General features: G+C 45.9%; 1 protein-coding gene across 4 annotated transcripts; it reads left to right on the top strand.

The window, feature by feature from the left end:
- The first annotated feature begins 525 nt into the window (after positions 1 to 525).
- Positions 526 to 13,718, top strand: LOC143837294 (neural cell adhesion molecule 1-like). 4 transcript variants are annotated; one of them, XM_077336931.1, is made up of 9 exons: positions 526 to 679; positions 2,696 to 2,785; positions 3,234 to 3,452; positions 4,458 to 4,604; positions 4,688 to 4,822; positions 6,324 to 6,517; positions 7,084 to 7,177; positions 9,825 to 10,005; positions 12,359 to 13,718. In XM_077336931.1, the coding sequence occupies exons 1-9, from the start codon at positions 640 to 642 to the stop codon at positions 12,417 to 12,419; spliced, it is 1,161 nt and encodes a 386-aa protein (XP_077193046.1). In that variant the 5' UTR covers positions 526 to 639; the 3' UTR covers positions 12,420 to 13,718. The 4 variants fall into 4 exon arrangements, with proteins under 4 accessions (XP_077193046.1, XP_077193048.1, XP_077193047.1 ...); XM_077336933.1 differs by lacking the exon at positions 9,825 to 10,005; XM_077336932.1 differs by lacking the exon at positions 2,696 to 2,785 and having other exon boundaries at positions 573 to 679.
- The last annotated feature ends 8,261 nt before the right edge of the window (positions 13,719 to 21,979 follow it).

Raw genomic sequence — 21,979 nt, 5'->3', positions numbered from 1 at the left:
CCTGTAGAGACAAAGCCCTCTCACTCCCACACCTCTGATGCCAGACAAGCTGGCCATTTGTAAGAGGAAAAGTACTCGTTAGATCAGACTTTTCTTTCTCTTCTTTCAACAGCAACCTGCATGTAAACTGGATCCGCTCAAATAAATGGAAGTTTATGCATTTGGGAATATACGCCTTCGGTGATTTCTTTAGTGTACTCGGCATCATACTTCTGCGATTGGGCAAACTCTGCTATACGAACCAAATATTTGGACGACTAGTTCAATTTTGTATAAGGCCGCTTAATGTGTTCTTGTGGATGCAATTTATGAGCTTCGGCACTGGATGTTCCTCCACACTTCCACTCTTCAAATATATACAGACTGCAGTGTTTTCCCATCTCTTGATAAATTGAGGAAGGGCAGGGGGACCATCTCTTCCCTTGTCTCCGCTCCCAGTCTGGCTCCTGGTGCTAGTTCCCTTCTCTGCCCCACCCTGGTGCCACATGGGTGCAGCAATGAAAAGAGGCAGGAAAAAACAGAATGGAGAGGAGCGGAGTATAACATTATAAATAGGCCAGGGCTCCAGAGCCCCTATTCCAAAGTGCTGGCACTCAAACAGGAGGAGGTCCATTCTGATCCTCACCTATCATCCAGAAGATGGGACCAGGCAGACTTTTGAGCATCTTATTTGCAGTTGGTAAGAAGAATGACTCAAAGGGGCCTCTTGGGGTTCTGGGAGGGAAGTACCCAAATCACTGCATTTGCCCTTAAGCAAATTTCTTTCTTCTAGACTGAGTGCCAACTTGGTGTAGTGGTTAGGAGTGTGAACTTCTAATCTGGTGAGCTGGGTTTGATTCCCTGCTCCTCCTCCACATGCAACCAGCTGGATGACCTTTGTCTTGTCACAGCACTGATAAAGCTGTTCTGACTGAGCAGTAATATTAGGGCTCTCTCAGCTTCACCTACCTCACAGGGTGTCTGTTGTGGGGAGAGGGAAAGGGGAGGTGACTGTAAGATGCTTTAAGACTCCTTTGGGTAGAGAAAAGTGGCATATAAGAACCAACTCTTTTTCTTCAGTAATATCAGGGCTCTCTCAGCCTCACCTCCCTCACAGGGCGTCTGTTGTGGGGAGAGGAAAGGGAAGGTGAATGTAAGCTGCTTTGAGGTAGAGAACAGTGGGATATAAGAACCAACTCTTCTTCTTCTTCTCCTCCTCCTCCTCTTCCTCCTCCTCCTCCTCCAGCAGCATTTTAGGAGTTGAACAAAAATTGTATAATTGGTGCTGATATTTTTGTGTGGTTGTGTGGGATCTGGATAATTCTTTTCATTCAAATTTGCTTACATTAAAAAACCTCATTTATAAGTTTCTGTCTGGAACTTCTTGTCAACTTGGTAAGTAGAAGGTTGACAAAAAAGTCTTATAAATACTAATGTGTTACATTTATTAAATCAAGAAAGCTTGTATGCATTACAAATAATGAATGATGAACAATTCCTTTAAAACTCAATTTGTTTTGTCCGCAAGGCCTTCCTCAGTGGTACAAATTACTAAAATACACACCATAAAATAAAATTATTCAGAATACACACTGCAACATTTCTGTCCTAAGCTTTAAAACACGCACAAAAGTAGGGCCAATTCGTTAACTGGATAAATCCCATGTCGTAATTGGAATAAATCAGGACTATCAAAAATCATTTTCCAGATTGTGGTTGTTCATGATCCAAAAATCTCTGTAAAGGTCAGAATGAATTGTAGCTCTTTGTTGTATATATCTGCATTTAAGAAAGCAACTTTCCTGCTTATGGGTGGAACTGAATTTTTCTTTTAATGTAGAAAATTATTTGATTTAACAAAAGGATGCCCAATTGGATTAAAATTCAAGGACAGAGACTTGTGTTTTTGTTTTAACGTACCCTTCCAACTGAACTTTCAAAACTGAAATTTGATCACCTTTAGAATTCAACATGTCAAACTGACATTTTTGAAATGTTGTAGGGAAGGCGATCTGGAAGTCAAGTTGCAGATGACTTAAGGTTGCCAACTCTGGGTTAAGAATTTCCTGGAGATTCTGTGGGTGGATCCTGGAGATGGCAGAGATTGCAGAAGAGGGGGTACAATGCCATAGAGTCTGTCCTTCAAAACAGCTGTTTTCTCTAGGGCAACTGATCTGTATAATCCAGAGGTCAGTTGTAATTCCTGGAGATCTCTAAGCCCACTTAGAATTTAAGCCCCTATGGTGACCCCAGTAGTTTTTCAAGGCAAGAGACGAACAGAGGTGGTTGGTCTTTGCATAGCAACCATGGGCTTCCCTTGGTGGTTTCCCATCCAAATACTGAGCAGGGCTGACCATATATGGCTTCCAAGATCATAGAATCATAGAGTTGGGAAGGGATCTCCAGGGTCATTTAGTCCAACTCCCTGCAAAATGTAGGACACTCAGAAATACCTGCCCACCCACAGTGACCCCAATTCCATGTCCTGATGGTGCCTCCCCCACAACCAGAATCTTTGGCCAGTCTAGCTTGGAAGAAAGTGGTGGTGGTCATATCTCTGGGCATGCAAGAAAGGGCTACAAGAGTCAAGCACTGACACAATCCCTTCTGCCCACCCACTCACAGTCTGATGAGATCAGGAATAAACCCAGGACCTTTTAACACCAAGCTATGACTACATTACATCCTACTACCTGATGCATTTCTTCTTTCCTAGGGACTGTCTACGGCACCAAAGAATCTCTGGAGATTATTCCTAGCAACGGGGAGGTGCAATTGGGCGAGAAGGCCATTTTTTTGTGCAAAGGTGAAATCAGACCATCTATCCCCACAACCTTGTGTCTGCCCAACCCAAAATATTTCTTTCTCTGTCTCTCTATTCCATCCCTTCAAGAGCCAGTTTGGAGTAGTGGTTAAAAGTGGTGGCCTCTAATCTGGAGAGCCAGGTTTGATTCCCCACTCCTCCTCAACATGGAGTTAGCTGAGGAACCTTGGACCAGTCCCAGTTCTCTCAGAGTTCTCTCAGACCCCCCTACCTCACAGGGTGTCTGTTGTGGGGAGAGGAAGGGCAAGTGATCACAAGTCAGTTTGAGACAACTTCAGGGAGCAAAAAGTAGGCTACGAAAACCCTCAGCTCTTCTTCTCCTCTAGCTAAGATTCTTATCCATTTTGTTTTAAAACCTCATCTTGCCTTGTCTTTTCCAGCCAGATGTTCTGCTGTAATAATTGTTTATATTTACTCTGGCACTTTGCAGTGAGAGGAAGTGGGGAAGCTGATTTAATCTGGATTGACCCTGAGGGGGAAGAAATCTCAGCGGAGTCAGACAAACCATACAAAGAGAAACACATTGATGAGGTATCCAAGGAGCTGGAGATGACTCTAACAGACCCGGGAAGTGGAGGGATCTTCCAGTGCAAAGGAGAGTTTGACAATGGAGAGCTGGTCATTGTCCCAATCAAAATCCGTGTGGTTCGTAAGTGACATTGATTGGAAATATCCAGTGAGCCCTCTATCCTTCAACGAAGCTTGTGTACCAAGTAATCAAATGTGGATTTGAACTGATGTTCACGTTGGATCATGTGGGAAGGAGAATAAAAGAATTGGGTAAATCTGTAGGGCAACTGATCTGTATGATCTGGAGGTCAGGCAAATCAGGCTTAATCTGTCATGGCTTCCACCCAAAGGAACTTGGGAGTAGAATCATTTATTTGTTTTATTTATTATATTTATATACCCCCCTCCCCGAGGGCTCAGGGCGGTTTACAGAAAACAGGAAAAGATACAATTAACATATGGTAACAGGTAACAGTAACAGTAATAATATTATAACAATAATAACAAGATCATAACAATAACATTATAAAATAGAAATTGTGAGAGCCTCAGCTCAACTCTTACTGGGACCCAGTGGGTAAAACCGATTACTGTTGGTCGTAGGGGGGAGCTTGGGGGCCAACTAGAAGTGGTGGTTTGGGTTGACCTCAACCAAATGCCTGGCAGAGGAGCTCCCTTTCGCAGGCCTTTTGGAACTGTTTAGGTTCTGTCAGGACCCTGATCATAGAGTGGAAAGGGACTCCCAGGAACATCTAGTCCAACCCCCTGCAGAATGCATTGTAGTCTGCTGAGAATTCTGTTGGAGAGTCTTTCTGCCTCCTCACAGGACTGCAGTTCCATGTTTTTCTGGGAGAGGAGAATGACTGTTAAATCCCTTTAAGTCTGCATGTACAGTGGTGTCTTTGGGGAGAGGGCTTGGAACTCGCTAGTTTTCTGTATACTCACCCAAGTGAGCTTCAGTGTGGTATTGTGGTTAGTGTGTTGGAAAGGGACTAGAAAGAGCCTTGTTCAATTATTATTATAGTTATAATAGTTATAATAATATATAATATTATATATATATAATATAGTTATAATAATAATATGTAAATTATGCTGGATTATCCCCTCATTTCCACCTTTTTCCTTTCTGGTCCTGGTCCAGAGAGACCCACATTCGTCACTAGGATGGACTCTGAGAAGGAGGTGATAGAAGGCTCAACAGTAGATTTCAACTGCCTGGCCACGGGCATCCCACCGCCATCTATCAGGTGGCTTTTTAGAAACCAGGACCTCAGTCTTCTTGAGGCTGGTGAGTAAACATGTTGGGTTGAAGACCACTGAGAATGTCCAACAACACCACAGCTGTCAGCACCTTTCTTCTGGTTGGCACAGGTCGTATCATTGTGAACAATGGCCTACTGGTGATAGAGAACACCCAACCTTCAGATGCTGGGGTCTACAGCTGTGAAGCCAGCACTGAAGAGCGGAAGGAAGTGATTTTCACAAACATCACTCTCCACGTTAAATGTAAGAGATGTCCTGTGTCTTAACTCTCTGCAGAGGTGTGGGACGTTGGCCTGTTAAAGGAAGAAAGGATTTCAGATTGAGATTGGGGACAATGAATTGTAACTCATCTAGGGTAAAGCTGGTGATGTGGGGGACGCATGAGTCTATGAATCTGTAAAGGAAAGATGTAAATACGTAAATACGGAGAAGGTAACAGTAGTCTGCCTGTCCCCTATTAGTAGGGTGTAGGAGAATCAGGGCTCAAACAGACCTCAATAGAATTCAACTATAGGCTTGTGGAATCTTAGCTTGCCTTGGGGCCATGCAAGGAAAGGAGAAACAATTTGACACTTCAGTCTCTACTATGTGTTATTCTTCGAAACTGGACTTCTTTTTTGTTATTAGAATTTTAGGTAAAGGTAAAGGGATCCCCTGTGCAAGCACCGAGTCATGTCTGACCCTTGGGGTGACGCCCTCCAGCGTTTTCAGACTCAATACGGGGTGGTTTGCCAGTGCCTTCCCCAGTCATTACCGTTTACCCCCCCAGCAAGCTGGGTACTCATTTTAGCAACCTTGGAAGGATGGAAGGCTGAGTCAACCTTGAGCCGGCTGCTGGGATTGAACTCCCAGCCTCATGGGCAAAGTTTTCAGACGGCTGCCTTACCACTCTGCGCCACAAGAGGCTCGTAATTTTTTTTTAATTTAAAAAAAATTAAGAAAAAAAAAGAATTTTAAAGAAACAAAATTGTGTTTTTTGCCACTTGAAATGCTGGCAGCAGAATGGGGGAGCAGATTAAAAACAACAAAATCAAGGAGAGGTTAAGCATGCTCTTCCTTCTTTGCAAGGCCCTGAAGTAAAATGAGGCTGCACTAGGCTGTAATTTGTGTTGTATGGACGGAAGGAGGGATATTCTGGATTTTGTGGGGATTTTTTTCAAAGGGTGGCTTGCTTGGAACAGATGCAAACTGACCTCCATTCTATCCCAGTAAAATTTTAAAAAGGTCATGCCACGAAGTCTATGCAGCAGTGGGAGGGGTTTGAAAGAGGTCATCCAATCAGCTTGAACTGTATCATTTCAAGTTTTTTTTGGGGGGGGGGACAAATACTTTGCAGAGAAAATTAGCAGGTCAGAGAGGTCACCTGAGACTATTGTTCCATTTCCCCTGACCCCCCCAGAGACGGGAGTGGACTGGGAAGTAAAAACAACCCCGGAACAAGCTAAACTGAGTGACCCCTGAGATATGAACTCAGCCAATGAATGCTCTGAATCATGAGGCACTGACCTAGCTTGATTCTGGTGGCTTCTAGTGTCCTTCTAGAGTGGCTGCCCACCAGGAAATTTCTATATAAATTCAATGGCTTGTCCATCCCTGATGTTCTGAAACATAACTTTATAACTGAGGCTTGTCCAAACATGTTTCTTCTTACTAACTTCTCAAAAGGGAGCATGGTTGCTGGGAGTGTGACTTGCATGAGCAGTAGGGAGAGCACAACTTGATACTATCTGGTTTGCCTTCCCAGTTACTCCGAGGATAAAGCTCCTACGGGAAGAAATGCTTGGCACCTCCCAGATTGGGAATCCCACCCAAGTCAACTTCACCGTCCTGGCCAACCCTATCCCATCTGTCTTCATCTCTTGGAGGGGCAAAGTTTTTGAAGGCAATGAAATCAAGAAGGTGGCACAGGACCAAAACAATTATGTGTACTCCTTTGAGGTGAGGCATGGCCCATAGCGGGAGGGAGGTCAGTCCTCCAAGGTAGCGATCCCCAACCTGTGGGAGTAGATGACCCTGGAGATCCGTTCCAGCTCTATCATTCACTTCTATGTCAACAAAAACAGCCATTTTGTATGTAGTCTTGTGCTAGTAGCTGAAATACCGCCCATTGTATACAGATCCTAGGGCCAAATTTCTTGCTGACCTACTAGATGGGATAAATGGTAAATCTGACCAGGTAACATTTGTGCTTCTTGCTATCAGATACTAATTCATTTGTCTCTAACAAAATGTCATTATTTGCCATTGCAATTAAGAAAATAAGGGCCAAAGTGGTTCGGCAGAGAGCACATACCAAGAATAACTGTAGGTGGATATCTACACTCTAGAAATGATCTTATTGTTCTTATGGTAATTAGTAATTTGAATCGGTGTTGCTCATTATTTTTGTTACTATTTCACTATTGATTTGAAATGTTTTAAATCTTTTTATACTGTAATAGCCTATGGCTATATGCAATAAAATTCTGACTTGGCTGAACTAATAGTTGAAACATTTTCTTTAGTTTACCCCAGCTTCCCAAGAGGATATTTCAAACTTCTCAATCACAGCTATGAATGAAATGGGCAGCACAGTGAAGGAACTTCCCTTTAAGCAAGGTAAGCGTAAAGCAACCGGCCATCAGCTGTGGGACACATGTGGACTTCAACTAGGTTCATAGTACTTCCTCTCCAGGAGAAGCAGAAATCTCTCTTTCTCTCTCTCTCTCTCTCTCTCTCTCTCTCTCGTTTACATCTTTGTTCAATTGTGGTTCCTAAACATGAGCACAATCCTCCAAGTGGGGTCTTACCAGAGCAGAGTAAAGTAGTACCACCACCTTGCATGATCTGGACACTATACTTCTTTTGATACTGCCTAAAATCCCATTTTCCTTTATAGCCACTGAGTCACAGCGTTGACTCATGAAGAAACCCAGGTCAGAGGGGGAAAAGGCCAGAAAATAATTCCCATGCTGATTAGGGGAAATCCCTAGAGTGGTACCAGGAAGTGAACAGGCACCATCCTCAAAAACTCACTTGTTAAGGCAATGCTGGCAACCATATCAGGTGATACGATTGAGCTTCACAACATGAAAATATTCAGCTGCCCATTTCCTTATTTGAAACCTTATTTAAAGTGACAGGACATTTTGTTTTGGCAGCTTGGAAGCCTTATTTAGGCCAAATTGGGACTTGAACCTGATTTCCCCCATATCCACAACCCACACTGTCTTTCCTACATTTCATACTGAGAACATTTTCGTGCCACCTGTTTCGAAACTATTCAACTTCCAGGCCTTCCCATCATAGAACTGTGTGACGTGTAATTGTACAAAGAGACAGGAGTTCACTCAATGACCTTGGCTCAATGACTTTCTCTCAGCCTATCCTACTTTGCAGTTGTGAAGACAATCTGTAAGAAGGGAAAGATTCAGGTGGGTGGCTGTGTTGGTATTAACTCCCAGAACAAAGATGACCTCCAGTGGCACCCTTAAGGCCAACAAAGTTTTATTCAACTTTGGTGAGCTAGTTTGGTGTAGTGGTTAGGAGTGCGGACTTCTAATCTGGCATGCCAGGTTCGATTCTGCACTCCCCCACATGCAACCAGCTGGGTGACCTTGGGCTCGCCACTGCACTGATATAACTGTTCTGACCAAGCAGTAATATCAGGGCTCTCTCAGTCTCAACTCCCTCACAGGGTGTCTTCTTCTTCTTCTTCTTCTTCTTCTTCTTCTTCTTCTTCTTCTTCTTCTTCTTCTTCGTCTCCTCCTCCTCCTCCTCCTCCTCCTCCTCCTTCTCAAAAGATAAGCTTTTGTGTGCAGTCATACTTCTTCAAGAGCCTCTTGTGGCGCAGAGTGGTAAGGCAGCCGTCTGAAAGCTTTGCCCATAAGGCTGGGAGTTCAATCCCAGCAGCCGGCTCAAGGTTGACTCAGCCTTCCATCCTTCCGAGGTCGGTAAAATGAGTACCCAGCTTGCTAGGGGGTAAACGGTCATGACTGGGGAAGGCACTGGCAAACCACCCCGTATTGAGTCTGCCATGAAAACGCTAGAGGGCGTCACCCCAAGGGTCAGACATGACTCGGTGCTTGCACAGGGGATACCTTTACCTTTTTATACTTCTTCAGATAACAGTGAAACAGAATGCCCTCAACCATTATGTATGAGAGAGGGTGTCAGTTGCCATGTGTGAGATTTCAGCCAATTGCCACAATAAGAAAACTCAATTTGAAGAAGAGCTTGCTTTATTGGAGATTAACATACTGTTCCTACAAGCTGTTTGCCAAGACTAGGAAGAAAATGGCTGTGAGGCGATTTTAACCCCATGCTGTCCCGCTCATGAGTGCCTCCTCCTCCAACCAGCTTGCCTGTCTGTCCAGCAGCCAGCCAACCGCTTTCCGTCCCCCACCCCTGACCACCCCATCCCCCTTCCACTTCCCTCCGAGGCTCGGAGGCTGCAGATCCCTGCCACAAGAGAGCTGCCCCTGCTGGTGAGTTCCCTTCCCGGGAGCCTGCAGCCTGCAGCCTTTCCAGGTCCTGGGGGGAGGGAGAGGCCATCCACAGAGTTCTTCCACCCCAACCCTTGTATTCTTGAATGCAATGGGCTTTGCCCTTAGTTTCCAAATAAGGAGTGAAGGGGAGGTATAGGCACAGGGAGGAGGTATATTTGAAGTGTCTTAGTTTTCTCAATGAACACTAGTTTTTCAGTCCTTTCGGCCCAGGTGAGATGGAAAGATGGCATATCAATTCTGACGTATGTAAAATAAGTGAGATCACTGAGGATTGTTAAAAAAACAAAACCCAAACAGACCATGTAATCTCTAGATCTGTTCATAAGCTACAGTGAATGCACATATGATCCATGTACAGTACACTCAATTGATCTTTGCGTGTGCGTAATTCTCACTTTACCGTTAATGCACATCTGGGACAGTGATACTGTGTATTCTGGGAAATAGGAGGCAACAGTGGGAGGGCTTTTGGAGTTCTTGCCCCATTGATGGACCTCCTGATGGCACCTGGGTTTTGGTCACTGTGTAACAGAATGTTGGACTGGATAGGCCATTGGTCTGGTCCAACGTGGTTTCTCTTAAAGCTGAACATGAAATGCAAACCCCATATTTATGCCCCCAAGTTTCATTTGTAAAGTGAACACATCTTGCCTCTTTCTTACAAACCAGATGTACGGACATCCAGGCAGGGTGTACATGCATTTACCGTAATACGTGAACAAAGCCTCTGTGGAACAAATGCTGTTCTCCTTTTCCAGAGGCTCCCAAAAAGGGACTGGGAATTGGCATCATCTTGGCCATCGTCCTGGCGATCCTTCTGGTGGTCTTCTTGGTGGTGGACACATCCTGCTATTACAAGCGGCGACGAGGCTTGCTGATGTACTGCCGGACCAACGTCCTGCAAAAAGATCCCCCTGGGGCCATGTCAGGAAGTAATCAGTAAGTTAGCAAAGAATTCCCATCCTCCCAGTACAGTCTGGAGTTCTCCCAGATTGACAGCTGATATCCAGACTATCAAAGATCAGTTCCCCTTGATGGCAAGGACAGCTTTGGAGAGCAGCCTCCATGGTATCCTGAGCCCATGGAGTTTCCTCCCCTCCCCAAACTCTGCCCTACATCAAAAACACCCCTAAACCCCCAGGAATTTTCTCAGCTTGTTCTCGGGCCCCTAAGTTAGCATGGCTGGGGAGAAGGTGAGGCACAAGTGGACCTTTTAGATATAGGTAAAGGTAAAGGTATCCCCTGTGCAAGCACCGGGTCATGTCTGACCCTTGGGGTGACACCCTCCAGCGTTTTCATGGCAGACTCAATACGGGATGGTTTGCCAGTGCCTTCCGCAGTCATTACCGTTTACCCCCCAGCAAGCTGGGTACTCATTTTACTGACCTCGGAAGGATGGAAGGCTGAGTCAATCTTGAGCCGGCTGCTGGGATTGAACTCCCAGCCTCATGGGCAGAGGTTTCAGACTGCATGTCTGCTGCCTTACAACTCTGCGCCACTCTGCGCAATCTAGATATAGATTGCCTTTAATCACATTAAAGGTGGACCTTTTAATAGCCTTTAGAAGAAGATGTGCATGTCATTTATGGGAATACCAGTGTGACTTAACCACACCAGTGTCTCATCTGCCACTTCCACTCTACATGTCTGGGTTGGTGTCAGTGGGAGTTGCACAAACTGCAGAGTGGGAGATTGTGATCCTGTTATTGGATCCAAATCAAGTTATGTTGAAGAGCACAGCATGGGAAGGTGGTAGAGCATCTAGGTATGCCAGTTTCCAGGTGGGATTTGGGGATCCTCTGGCATTACAGCTCAATTCCAGATTAGAGAGGTTGGTTTCCCTGGGGAAAAAAATGGCTTCTTTGGACAGTATAATCCAGGGGTAGTCAACCTGTGGTCCTCCAGATGTTCATGGACTACAATTCCCATGAGCCCCTGCCAGCGTTTGCTGGCAGGGGCTCATGGGAATTGTAGTCCATGAACATCTGGAGGACCGCAGGTTGATTATCCCTGGTATAATCTATGGAATTGTACCCATTGAGGTCCCTGTCCTTCCCAGGTTTCATTCCAAATCTCCAGGAATTTCTCAACTTGGATCTAGTGTCCCTACCCTGCATCCCCTGTTGGTGTCCAGGGGGGACATGGCAACACTAAGACCATCTGCTTGATATGTAGAAGGTCTCAGTTTCAATCCCCAGTGTCTTGAGTTAAGAATTAGGTGGTAGGTGGTATGTAAAACCTCCATCTGAAACCTTGGTGAGCCACAGCCCATCAGAGTAGACAGACGGACTTTGATTGAGCAACAGTCTAACTTGATATAAGTCAGCTACGTGTATTCACAGGAAAACTGAACTGTAACCGTACATCCGCTTTCCTGCATAGCTGTTGACTGAGTCAGAAACTTGATACCAGCAGATTTAAAAGATTCTTGAAGGCACATGTCAATTTCCCATTGCTATAAATGGTAATGATAGTTTAACGGTAAACGCACACCTGTTTAAATGAATGGGCAGGTGCAAGTGGACAACATGGTCTTTCTCCCAGTGCTTACTATCAAGTGATAACCTCATGGTGAAGAAGTTAGAGTACTGGACTTGGGTAGGGGATATCTGGGCCGAATCCCCATTCTGCCAAGACAGTTGCTGGGTGACTGGCCCAGTCAGTTCCCCAAAGGTGAACCCTGGAGAAAAGCTGGGATGAAACATGTGCTAGATAGCTGAAGCTGTAAGCAGCTGGAGTTAAAATCTCTGTGTCAACCTAGCTTAGCTACTTTGTCTCTGCTCCCTGGAAATAACTCCTCTGAGCACGTGCAGAATGTCAGCCCTGTCATGACTGAACCAACATATTCATCTCCTCTGGTTGTAGGCAGAGCTAAGTACGGTCAATGAACTTTCCAGAACATTGATTCAGCTAAATATGAAAGGCAAAATGATTATGGGGTTTTCTGCATTCTTATTTTTCTCACTTTGTAAGTTTGTGTTTCTTCACTCCCCTCCCCCCCCTGTTCTGCATGGGGTTAGCTCCCTCTAGTAGTCAATTAGTTATCACAAAAGTTTAATAATTGCAGGGAGATACACCAGGCATGAACTTATGTGATATCAAATTGATCAGTACGGGGAGAAAAACCTTGGTGGAACAGACCCCCTCCTGAAGAAACAGGAACATACAAGAGAGGAGTAGGAGAGTGCAGGAAAACCTTGTGACAGCTACCGTGGTTTTCTTGCTTCAAGAAGCTGCCAGAAACTGAAGAGGAAATTAGTGGTGCTTATTTCCTGTGAACTTGTTTCTACAGAAAAGGGCTCTCAAAGTCAGAAAAGAGCACGGTGGTGAATGTCTCCGGCCTGGAGGCCTGATTCTCTTGTGATGATGAACAGAGCTTGTGGAGAGATGGGACCGCTCGTGAAAGCTTAGATGCACTTTGTGTGGCCAACATCTTCCCTTTCACCATGATCCTCCTGTCACCCTTCGATAGGAGCACTCTGAAACTATAAACCTCCAGAAACAGTCACTGAAAGACTAGCATAACCTCCAGAAACAGTCACTGAAAGACTAGCATATAATCTACACTTACATTTTCCCCCACTGTAAACCTTGCCAAATTCTGGTTGATTTGAACCCATATCTACAGCCTTCCTTTCCCCCGATTTGAAACAGAGATCGCCCTTCTGCATTTGCATTGTCCAAGTTTTCAGTCTCCTTCCCGCCTCATTGGGGGGGGGGATTGGGTGAACCTTCAGCCAGCATTGAAGGAGCACAAGGCTGGAGAGTGCTTTATTTCCTGCCTTTTGACTAGTGCCGAGTCTACAGCCAGAGTAAGCCAGTGGAGCTCAAGCCTACTTGTCTATCTTTCTTTTCCTGCAGGAGTGGGGTGTGGGAAGGGGAGACAGCAGCATCACAGAGAAGGAGGAGGGGAAAGTAAATCCAAGAGACAAATCTTTGCTGAGAGAAGTGTGGGCTTTTGGAGCGCAGTCACTTTAAAACAGATCCCAAAATAAGGGTGAAAAATAAGTCTTGTGAGGGAATGGCAACTGGGAACCGGGCAGACTTTGAACTGACACCCTGACCAATCAGCGACAGACTCCTTTACTATGTCAGTATTGGAGGCGCCGGGGAGCAAAGAAATGTGGCAAAACACAGAACATCTACACTTAATACTGGGGCTCCCAGAGCTGTTTCCTCAAATGTGAGTTATATCCTGTACTGGATATCGCAGGGGAAAGGTAGTGTCATCACGGATCAATCATAGACATTGCAGAGGGGAGATTTAAAAGGCTAAATATAAGAATGGAAATCTAATAACATGTAGATAACTTTCTTTAATTCGGGATCACTGAGGATAAAAAGCCCAGTGCAGAGTCACCCTAGGTTCAGATGTCACCAAAATTGGTTTAATTAAACTCAGCGGTTCTTGTGAATGTCCAAATGATGTCTGCTCATCTATTAATTGTTACTCAGAGTACATCAAAGCAAGATCCAAAATTATGATTTGAGTTGATTTGATGACCTACAAATCATAGCTATCGTCTCATGTGATTAGAATAAGATAATTGCAGGCACGAACTTCAGCATCACGAAGCACAGAGAAACTGGTTGACCTGTCAAATGACAAACATGATGTCCAAATTCAAGTTTATGCCATAATAAACCCCTGGATGTGCTAAGCAGGTGTGTGGTGTGATGTTTTTGTGCCAGGGACAGATTTGAGTTCTCTATATCAGGTCTACTTAGCTGGGGTTACCACCAAATTATATGCAATGTAATTGCAAGGGAAACTCATTGGGTGAAGCTGAACTGCTGTGAACTCTGTATAGAACAAAGACAGGTAAGATGTGAGAGCCAGCCTCCCCCCCCCAGCAGAATTTATAACCTCATTAAGGAGGAGGGGGCTTTCTATTGAAAACATAGCATGGGAGGATAAACTATGCGCCTCTTATCTCTGTCCTAGTCCATATTGGGACCAAATTCAGCAATTGAGATTTCTTCTACCAAACCAAAGGTGGCCTCGTTTTTTCCTTCCCATACTGACTAAGAGGTAGTCTATGCTGGGACATGATCAATTCCACACCTAAAGGTGGTCTTGAATTCGAGTCCCGCAAATTAAAGCTGGCGCTCTTTCCGATGTCTTTTCGGACATGAGTGTGTGTGCAGTGTCAATAAGTCGCAGCTGACATGTAGCAACCCCCCAAGGGGTTTTCAAGGTAGGAGATGAATAGAGGTGGTCGGCCTTTGTCTGCTGCCGTGCAGCAACTTTGACGTTCCTTCATGGTCACCCATCCAAGTTCTAACCTGGGGCAACCTTGCATAGCTTCTGAGATCTGATGAGATCAGGCTAGCCTGGGCCACCCTGATCAGGGTCTCTTCAGATATAGTCTTTAAAAAATAATTGTCACCCCATTGGTATAGAAATGCTCCTTAGCAGAGTCATATTTACCTAGAATTCTTTCTAGGCTCATATTACTATTCCAAGTGAGGATGTGCTGAATATTTTTCTAAAGTCCAAAGCACCATATGGTGGCCCTAGGGTTGCTAGGTCCCTTGTAGCTGCCAGAAGGGATTGGGGTGTGCGTTCCGGGAGTCACTGGAGCAGTGAATATTAATGCAACACACTGGTGTTACTCAGAAGTGACAATGGGGGCAATGTTCTGGCTTTTAGGCAAATCTCTATGGTAGAATTAGCTTCTTACCATAGAGTTTTGTCCCGGAGCCAGAGCGTCCCACCTCACCATTGACTTCCTGTTTCTTCCCTCCTCATGCCTGGGAACTTCCCTTGGTTTCTGGGAGCCCAGAAATGGGGGGAGAAGCTTCAAACCAAGGGATCCCCAGGCCCCAACTGACAATCCTGGTAGGCCCCGAGACCTAAAAAATAAAACAGGGATGGTGAAATCGCCACGTGTGATCAAAAAGTTTTTAACATCATAGAATCATAGGATCATAGAATCATAGAATCATAGAGTTGGAAGGGGCCATACAGGCCATCTAGTCCAACCCCCTGCTCAACGCAGGATCAGTCCTAAGCATCCTAAAGCATCCAAGAAAAGTGTGTATCCAACCTTTGCTTGAAGACTGCCAGTGAGGGGGAGCTCACCACCTCCTTAGGCAGCCTTTTCCACTGCTGAACTACTCTGACTGTGAAATTTTTCCCCCTGATATCTAGTCTATATCGTTTAAACCCATTACTGCGTGTCCTCTCCTCTGCAGCCAACAGAAACAGCCTCCTGCCCTCCTCCAAGTGACAACCTTTCAAATACTTAAAGAGGGCTATCATGTCCCCTCTCAACCTCCTTTTCTCCAGGCTGAACATTCCCAAGTCCCTCAACCTATCTTCATAGAGCTTGGTCCCTTGGCCCCAGATCATCTTCATCGCTCTCCCCTGTACCCTTTCAATTTTATCTACGTCCTTCTTGAAGTGAGGCCTCCAGAACTGCACACAGTACTCCAAGTGTGGTCTGACCAGTGCCGTATACAATGGGACTATGACGTCTTGTGATTTTGATGTGATGCCCCAAAATGGCATTCGCCTTTTTTACTGCTGCATCACACTGACTGCTCATGTTTAGTTTACAATCCACAAGTACCCCAAGGTCTCGTTCACACACAGTGTTACCTAGAAGCGTATCCCCCATCCAGTAGGCATGCTTTTCATTTTTCTGACCCAGATGCAGAACTTTACACTTATCTTTATTAAATTGCATCTTGTTCTCATTTGCCCATTTTTCCATTGTGTTCAGATCTCATTGAACTCTGTCTCTATCTTCCGGAGTATTTGCCAGTCCTCCCAATTTGGTGTCATCTGCAAACTTGATGAATAGTCCCTCTACCCCCTCATCTAGATCATTAATAAATATGTTAAAAAGTACCGGGCCGAGCACTGAGCCCTGAGGTACCCCGCTACTCACCTCTCTCCAGTCTGATGAAACACCATTGACAACAATCACTTGGCCTGTTTCAAAAACGAATGAATGGCCAAAGTTCTCATATTGGACATTGCCAATGTCCTGTACCCCTTGGAGTGGGGAGGCATCTTTCTGATGAAAGGGAATCCCAAAACTGTGATCATTTTGTGGTGAAGAAGTGAGCTGTGACTCCCAGAAGCCAACATCCTGCTACAAATGTTATTAGTTTTTGACATCTTTTTTTTAATTTTAAGAAACAAGCTAATAATATAAAAAGGACACAAAAGAAAAGGAGGGACTACATATCAAATCACATATATCAAAAGTAGTTATACACTATTGGGTATAGAATAATACATATTTCTCCCCACCATCTCCTTCATGGCACTCCTCGAGACAATCTGTACCAAATACAAAGCACAGTGAGACTGCCTCAGTTGCCCCCTGTTCTGTGTGCAGGCGTAACGACGGCACATTCTGCCACTGGAGAGGCGTCTCCTGGGGCATCTGTAAAGGTGTAATGCAGTGGTCCCTAACCTTTTTATCACCGGGGACCGGTCAACACTTGACAATTTTATTGAGGCCCGGGGGGGGGGTGTCGTCTTTTGCTGACGGATGTTGCCGCTGCCTGAGCCCCTGCTCCACTTGCTTTACCGCCGGTGGCCCTGACTTCCCACTGCCCGCTGCGCAGTACCACGCCGAGGGGGAGCCCCAATCATGGTGGCTTCTGGAGAGAACCAAAGGTGAGCTGGCGGCAGAGTGGCAGGGCAGCCCCCAAGGCAGCAGCCAGGGAGGAGGATGAGGAGGAGCCGCAGCCTGGTACCGACTGATCCACGGACCGGGACCGGTCCCTGGACTGGGGGTTGGGGACCACTGGTGTAATGTACTGTGCAGCCCAGCCTCTTGCCCCATGATCGCCGAGCGGACAGTAAAGTTTTTTGTCCATCACAGCTGTGGAGATCTAACCTGGAGATGGAGCCTGTTGGCAGGGAGCCTGGCCTGCGTGTTGGACTCCCTGGGGGTTTGGGGTCTCTTAAGAGGCAACGCATAGCGGGTAACACCAACCTGGCTGGGAAGGCAGGAGTAGGCTCATGTGCCAGGTGATCTAGGGGTAGTCGAGGTTGGCGCACTTTGGCTCTCCTGCTGAAGTCACTTCCCATTAGGATAGAACTCCAGTAGGCAAGGGGATCCACGTTCTTGGCTGAGAATCGGTGCAAGTCCCCAGGGCTCCTATGGAGTCTGGGGTTTAGGCAGTCCATTGACTGCTTAGGTCAGGCTCCCTCTCAGGCCAGACCGACCTTCTTGAGTGGGGGATAAATATAGCTGTGGCCATGTTTCAGTCCAACACTTGTGTCGCATCTCCTTCCAGCCACAAGGTGCCCGCTTGCAAGTCAATAGTCCTTACTTCTATTCAAATGTTTTAAATTTCCAATTCCATAGCTGATGTATTTGACAATGATATGATTAATTTCATCACAACTCCATATTCCATGGTGATAGATTCAGGTGGGTAGAATCATAGAATAATAGAGTTGGAAGGGACCAGTGGCTTCAGTAGACTCAAACTTTCTCCTCCACATTCCATGTTACATATCCCATCAGTCCTACATACTAGCCACAGCTTCCCATATAAAGGTAAAGGTATCCCCTGTGCAAGCACCAAGTCATGTCTGACCCTTGGGGTGACGCCCTCCAGTGTTTTCATGGCAGACTCAATACAGGATGGCCTTGCCAGTGCCTTCCCCAGTCATTACCGTTTACCCCCCAGCAAGCTGGGTACTCATTTTACTGACCTCGGAAGGATGGAAGGCTGAGTCAACCTTGAGCCGGCTGCTGGGATCGAACTCCCAACCTCATGGACAGACAGCTTCAGCCAGCATTTCTGCCGCTTACCACTCTGCGCCACAAGAGGCTCATTAGCTTCCCATATACCCAGGTTCAAAGTCCAAAAGGAAATCCATCCTAGTCTTGTTCCAGATCCACTTCCTTATACCTTTATATTCAAAACTTGCATTGTGATTCATTTATGTGGATTGCCATACGTCTATATACAACTTTAAAACTAGTTAACATGTAATTTAGTGAGCATTTAACTCCTCCTTACTGTTTCTACATTTCCTGGTAAATGTTCACCCGCTTTTCTTGCCTAGAACAAATAAGGAAGTGGTTCCCTTGATCCAGGAACTGACTGATAAAAATGCAGGGGAACTTTTGGGAGGGTGCCTCTTTGAATGCGGTCAGACCTGCACACTCGTAGCAAAAGCTCAGGAAACACTGGCCGGTGGGCTGTTGTGAGTTTCCTTTTCATGCCGTCTATGAAATACAGCTGCATGGAGACAGCACCATCTACTGTGCATGCTGAGTGAGGCCAGTGGCTGAGCAGCAACTGGAATGTGTGGGGCGTTAAGGACCTGTTAAAGTTCCCCAAGGACCTGCAAGCATCTTGGCTATGGAGGGGTTCTGTGAAATGCCCTTTTAATACAGGCACTTAAGAGAGTGAAGGCAGTAGGGCTTGGAAAATATGGTGCTGTTCATGCTGTTCATCTGGAAACCTAGGGGTGGATTTATTTTGCCCCATTAGTAAGGTGACCAGATTTTAACACTGGTAAAGTGGGACACCATTGACCAGGGGGGGGGGTCTTGATTAAAATTTGGTCTATATGGAGCAACAAAAATGTTCATAGAACGCATAGAACGCAAAAATAGTATTGTAATATATATATTCTTAAATTTCAACATAAGTACAATTTGCCAAAAGGCCTCTTGTGGCGCAGAGTGGTAAGGCAGCCATCTGAAATCTTTGCCCATGAGGCTGGGGGTTCAATCCCAGCAGCCAGCTCAAGGTCGACTCAGCCTTCCATCCTTCCGAGGTCGGTAAAATGAGTACCCAGCTTGCTGGGGGGTAAACGGTGATGACTGGGGAAGGCACTGGCAAACCACCCCGTATTGAGTCTGCCATGAAAACGCTGGAGGGCGTCACCCCAAGGGTCAGACATGACTCGGTGCTTGCACAGGGGATACCTTTACCTTTACCTTTACAATTTGCCAGGTGACCCTCCAAAAGTGGGACAATCTGGTCACCTTAGAAGAAGAAGAAGAGTTGGTTCTTATATGCCGCTTTTCCCTACCCGAAGGAGGCTCAAAGTGGCCTTCCCATTCCTCTCCTCACAACAGACGCCCTGTGGGGTGGGTGAGGCTGAGAGAGCCCTGATATCGCTGCTTGGTCAGAACAGTTTTATCAGTGCCGTGGCGAGCCCAAGGTCACCCAGCTGGTTGCTTGTGGGGCAACACAGAATCGAACCTGGCATGCCAGATTAGAAGTCAGCACTCCTAACCACTACACCAAACTGGCCCATGAGTCGTCCTTTCTCACCAGGATGCAAAGTATCTATTGATACAGTCAATAGGAAGAGACATTGAAGAGTTCTAGGTGCAATAGGAGTGGGATTTTGGTTCTCACCTGAGCAACTGCAACACTGGTGCCTGCAACAAACAGCTCTTGCGCTGTTGGAGAAGCTGAGCTTTAATTAGGGCTATCTGGTTTTACTCTGAAGCAGGGCTGCTGGCAGAGCGGGATTGAGGGGACCAAATTTCTAGGGGTGGGAGGGGAGTACGTTGAAGCCAACATCATGCTGCATCCAGAAAAAAAAATCTTTTCATTTGGTTGTTGTAGGCGTTCCCAGGCTGTATGGCTGTAGTCTGGTAGGGAGTAAAAACCATGGGTGTGGAAGTCTGCAAGAATTTGCCTTTCCGTTTATTTTTTAATGTTGTTCTAGCTGCAGCCACTAGGGGTGCAGGGGAGCCTGAGCACAGCAAAAGGCTGTGCTTTATCTACTATCGGCTGGACTGATCTTTTGCCGAGACTGAAGCAAACTTGCCTAATGGATCACAGGAGTCCACCAAGCCAATGCTGGAGCTAAGCTAGTGAACATGACTAGGGTTGCCAACCTCCAGGCAGAGGATGGGGATCTCCTGGGATGATGTCTCCATGCAACAGTGATCAGTTCACCTGGAGAACATGGCTGCTTTGGAAGGTGGACTCTATGGTAGTGTTCCCCACTGAGGTCCCTCCCCTCCTCAGGCTCTAGCCCCCAATCTCCTGATATCTCCTGGACCTGTCCCCACTGAAGAAGTTCCCTTCTTCGGATACAATGCAGAATGGAGATCTCAGAGCCCTTTTACCCCGGCCAGAAGGTCAGAGGATTATTGCAAAGAAGGAACTCAGGATGCAGAGGTATAATGCACATTGCAATAATCTAGAGATGGGCCGAGAAGGAGAAATTCTGCCCCCCCCCATAAAATTAGCATCTGTAGTGAGATAAGGATCCTATGTCCCTATTCAGTCCTGGCTGATGTCCATTGTTCTGAACTTGTGAACTAATTCAAGCTCAGCAATCTCACATTGTAATCTTCCCTTGAAGATCTTTGTTTGTGGACTACCACAATATTCCCCCGTTGTTTTTTGAGTGTTGTAGTTCTTCATGTCAACGATTCAACTGGGAGATCTCCATGCAGCCTCCTATCTGACAAAGGGAACCTTGGTTTTTGAGAGCTTATATCTCAAAACTCCTGTGGGTCTGTAAGGGGCTACTGGGCTTAAATCCAACTCTGTCACTGTCTTTGACAAAGGCCGTTGGGGAGGAGCAGGGTGGCCTGGAGATTAGTCTCAGATGGGAGAAACAAGGGTTCCACACTCCCATGAGTGTTGATGCTCCCATGGTGGGGACAATCACTCTTTCTCAGGTGAATCTAATTCATAGGGTTGCTGTGAGCATCCATGTACACCACTTAAAGCTGGGAGAAAACAAGTGATAAATGTCGTTGAGAAAAGTGGGGTAACTGACCACACCAAGAAACATAAGAAGAGCAAGCATATCAGATTAGACCAGCACTCCATCTAGCCCAGCATCTTCTCTGAGATATGGTAATCTTAGAAGGTCTACAACAGGGCATAGAGGCCAAGATTTTCCTGGATGTCGCCCCCTAGTGATATGCCCCAGGTATGCCCTTTGATGTGCAAGGAGGAAACGCGGCTGCTATCCTCTGACAAGCAAACACAGGTCAAGCCAGGCATGGCTACCCATAAGGCCTTGCATGTGTCAGAAATACATCAAGACGTAGACTCCATGTGAAATCAGGTTCCTTGGAAAAGGTCTTCTAGCAGCCAAAGGAGTAATGCAATCATCTGTGCAAAAGGGCAGGGCAGTATGCTCATCCCCCACCTGAGCATCACCAAGGAGGGGACCCCACCTGGACCAATGGCAGATCTAGTTAACTATCCTGTGTTATTTCTTCTTGGTAAAAATCTAATCTTCTAGCAGCTCCTTCTGTCTTTAATACTGGCACATCAAAATCCCATTAACAGGGAGCTCTCCACACCTGGAGTGCCTGCCCAACCAGAAAGTAAATGAAGTCCACACCCAAGGACTCACCCAAAGTCTTTTACTAGTCCCAGAACTCCATTGTCAAAACCCAGTCCACCCATTAATGAACCTCCACCCTTTTGACATTGTCTCCTAATCACATCAAGGCTTTGTTTTAAGGCTCCCTACCCCTAGCCCCAAGGGGCAAATTTCCTATAAAAAGAGAGCAGAGACAAGCGCTCTTGTCTGTCATATTTGGCTGACCCTCTGTGCGAGATCCAGCTTGTGGGCAGGCCACTTCTTGTTCTGGAATCCTTGCCTCTTGATGCATCAGATAGTAATGTATGCTTTAATTGGCCCATTATTTCCTCTACCAAAACCCGATCACCTGTGTATTTTCTTCTGTGTGTATGCACTAGATTAAGCTCTTTGTATGTTGTTATAGATTTCTTTTTATTAATTTCTAAAGTTTGCCTCTGTCTAAGATTTCTTGCCAGATACTCCCTTTGTAAACACTGGTGAAGATCTTGCTGTTACCACCTTTCATATTGCTTATTATTATCCTAGAACTGCTAATTACTTCCTCATATGTTTGGGAGACAGCTCTGTTTCTAGTAACACCTAACACAGGTTATTCAGGGGGTTTCTGATTCTGGC

Source organism: Paroedura picta, chromosome 5 (genome assembly GCF_049243985.1).
Source record: "Paroedura picta isolate Pp20150507F chromosome 5, Ppicta_v3.0, whole genome shotgun sequence".
NCBI lineage: Eukaryota > Metazoa > Chordata > Lepidosauria > Squamata > Gekkonidae > Paroedura > Paroedura picta.
Note: the sequence above shows the minus strand (reverse complement) of the source record. Positions and strands in the feature narration are given on the sequence as shown.

Excerpts from the sequence above, each read along its gene's own strand:
- LOC143837294 (XM_077336931.1), top strand. The coding sequence starts at position 640 with ATGGGACCAGGCAGACTTTTGAGCATCTTATTTGCAGTTG. Across the intron at positions 2,786-3,233 it reads GGCCATTTTTTTGTGCAAAG|TGAGAGGAAGTGGGGAAGCT; the intron begins GTGAAATCAGAC and ends GGCACTTTGCAG. Across the intron at positions 4,823-6,323 it reads CATCACTCTCCACGTTAAAT|TTACTCCGAGGATAAAGCTC; the intron begins GTAAGAGATGTC and ends TTGCCTTCCCAG.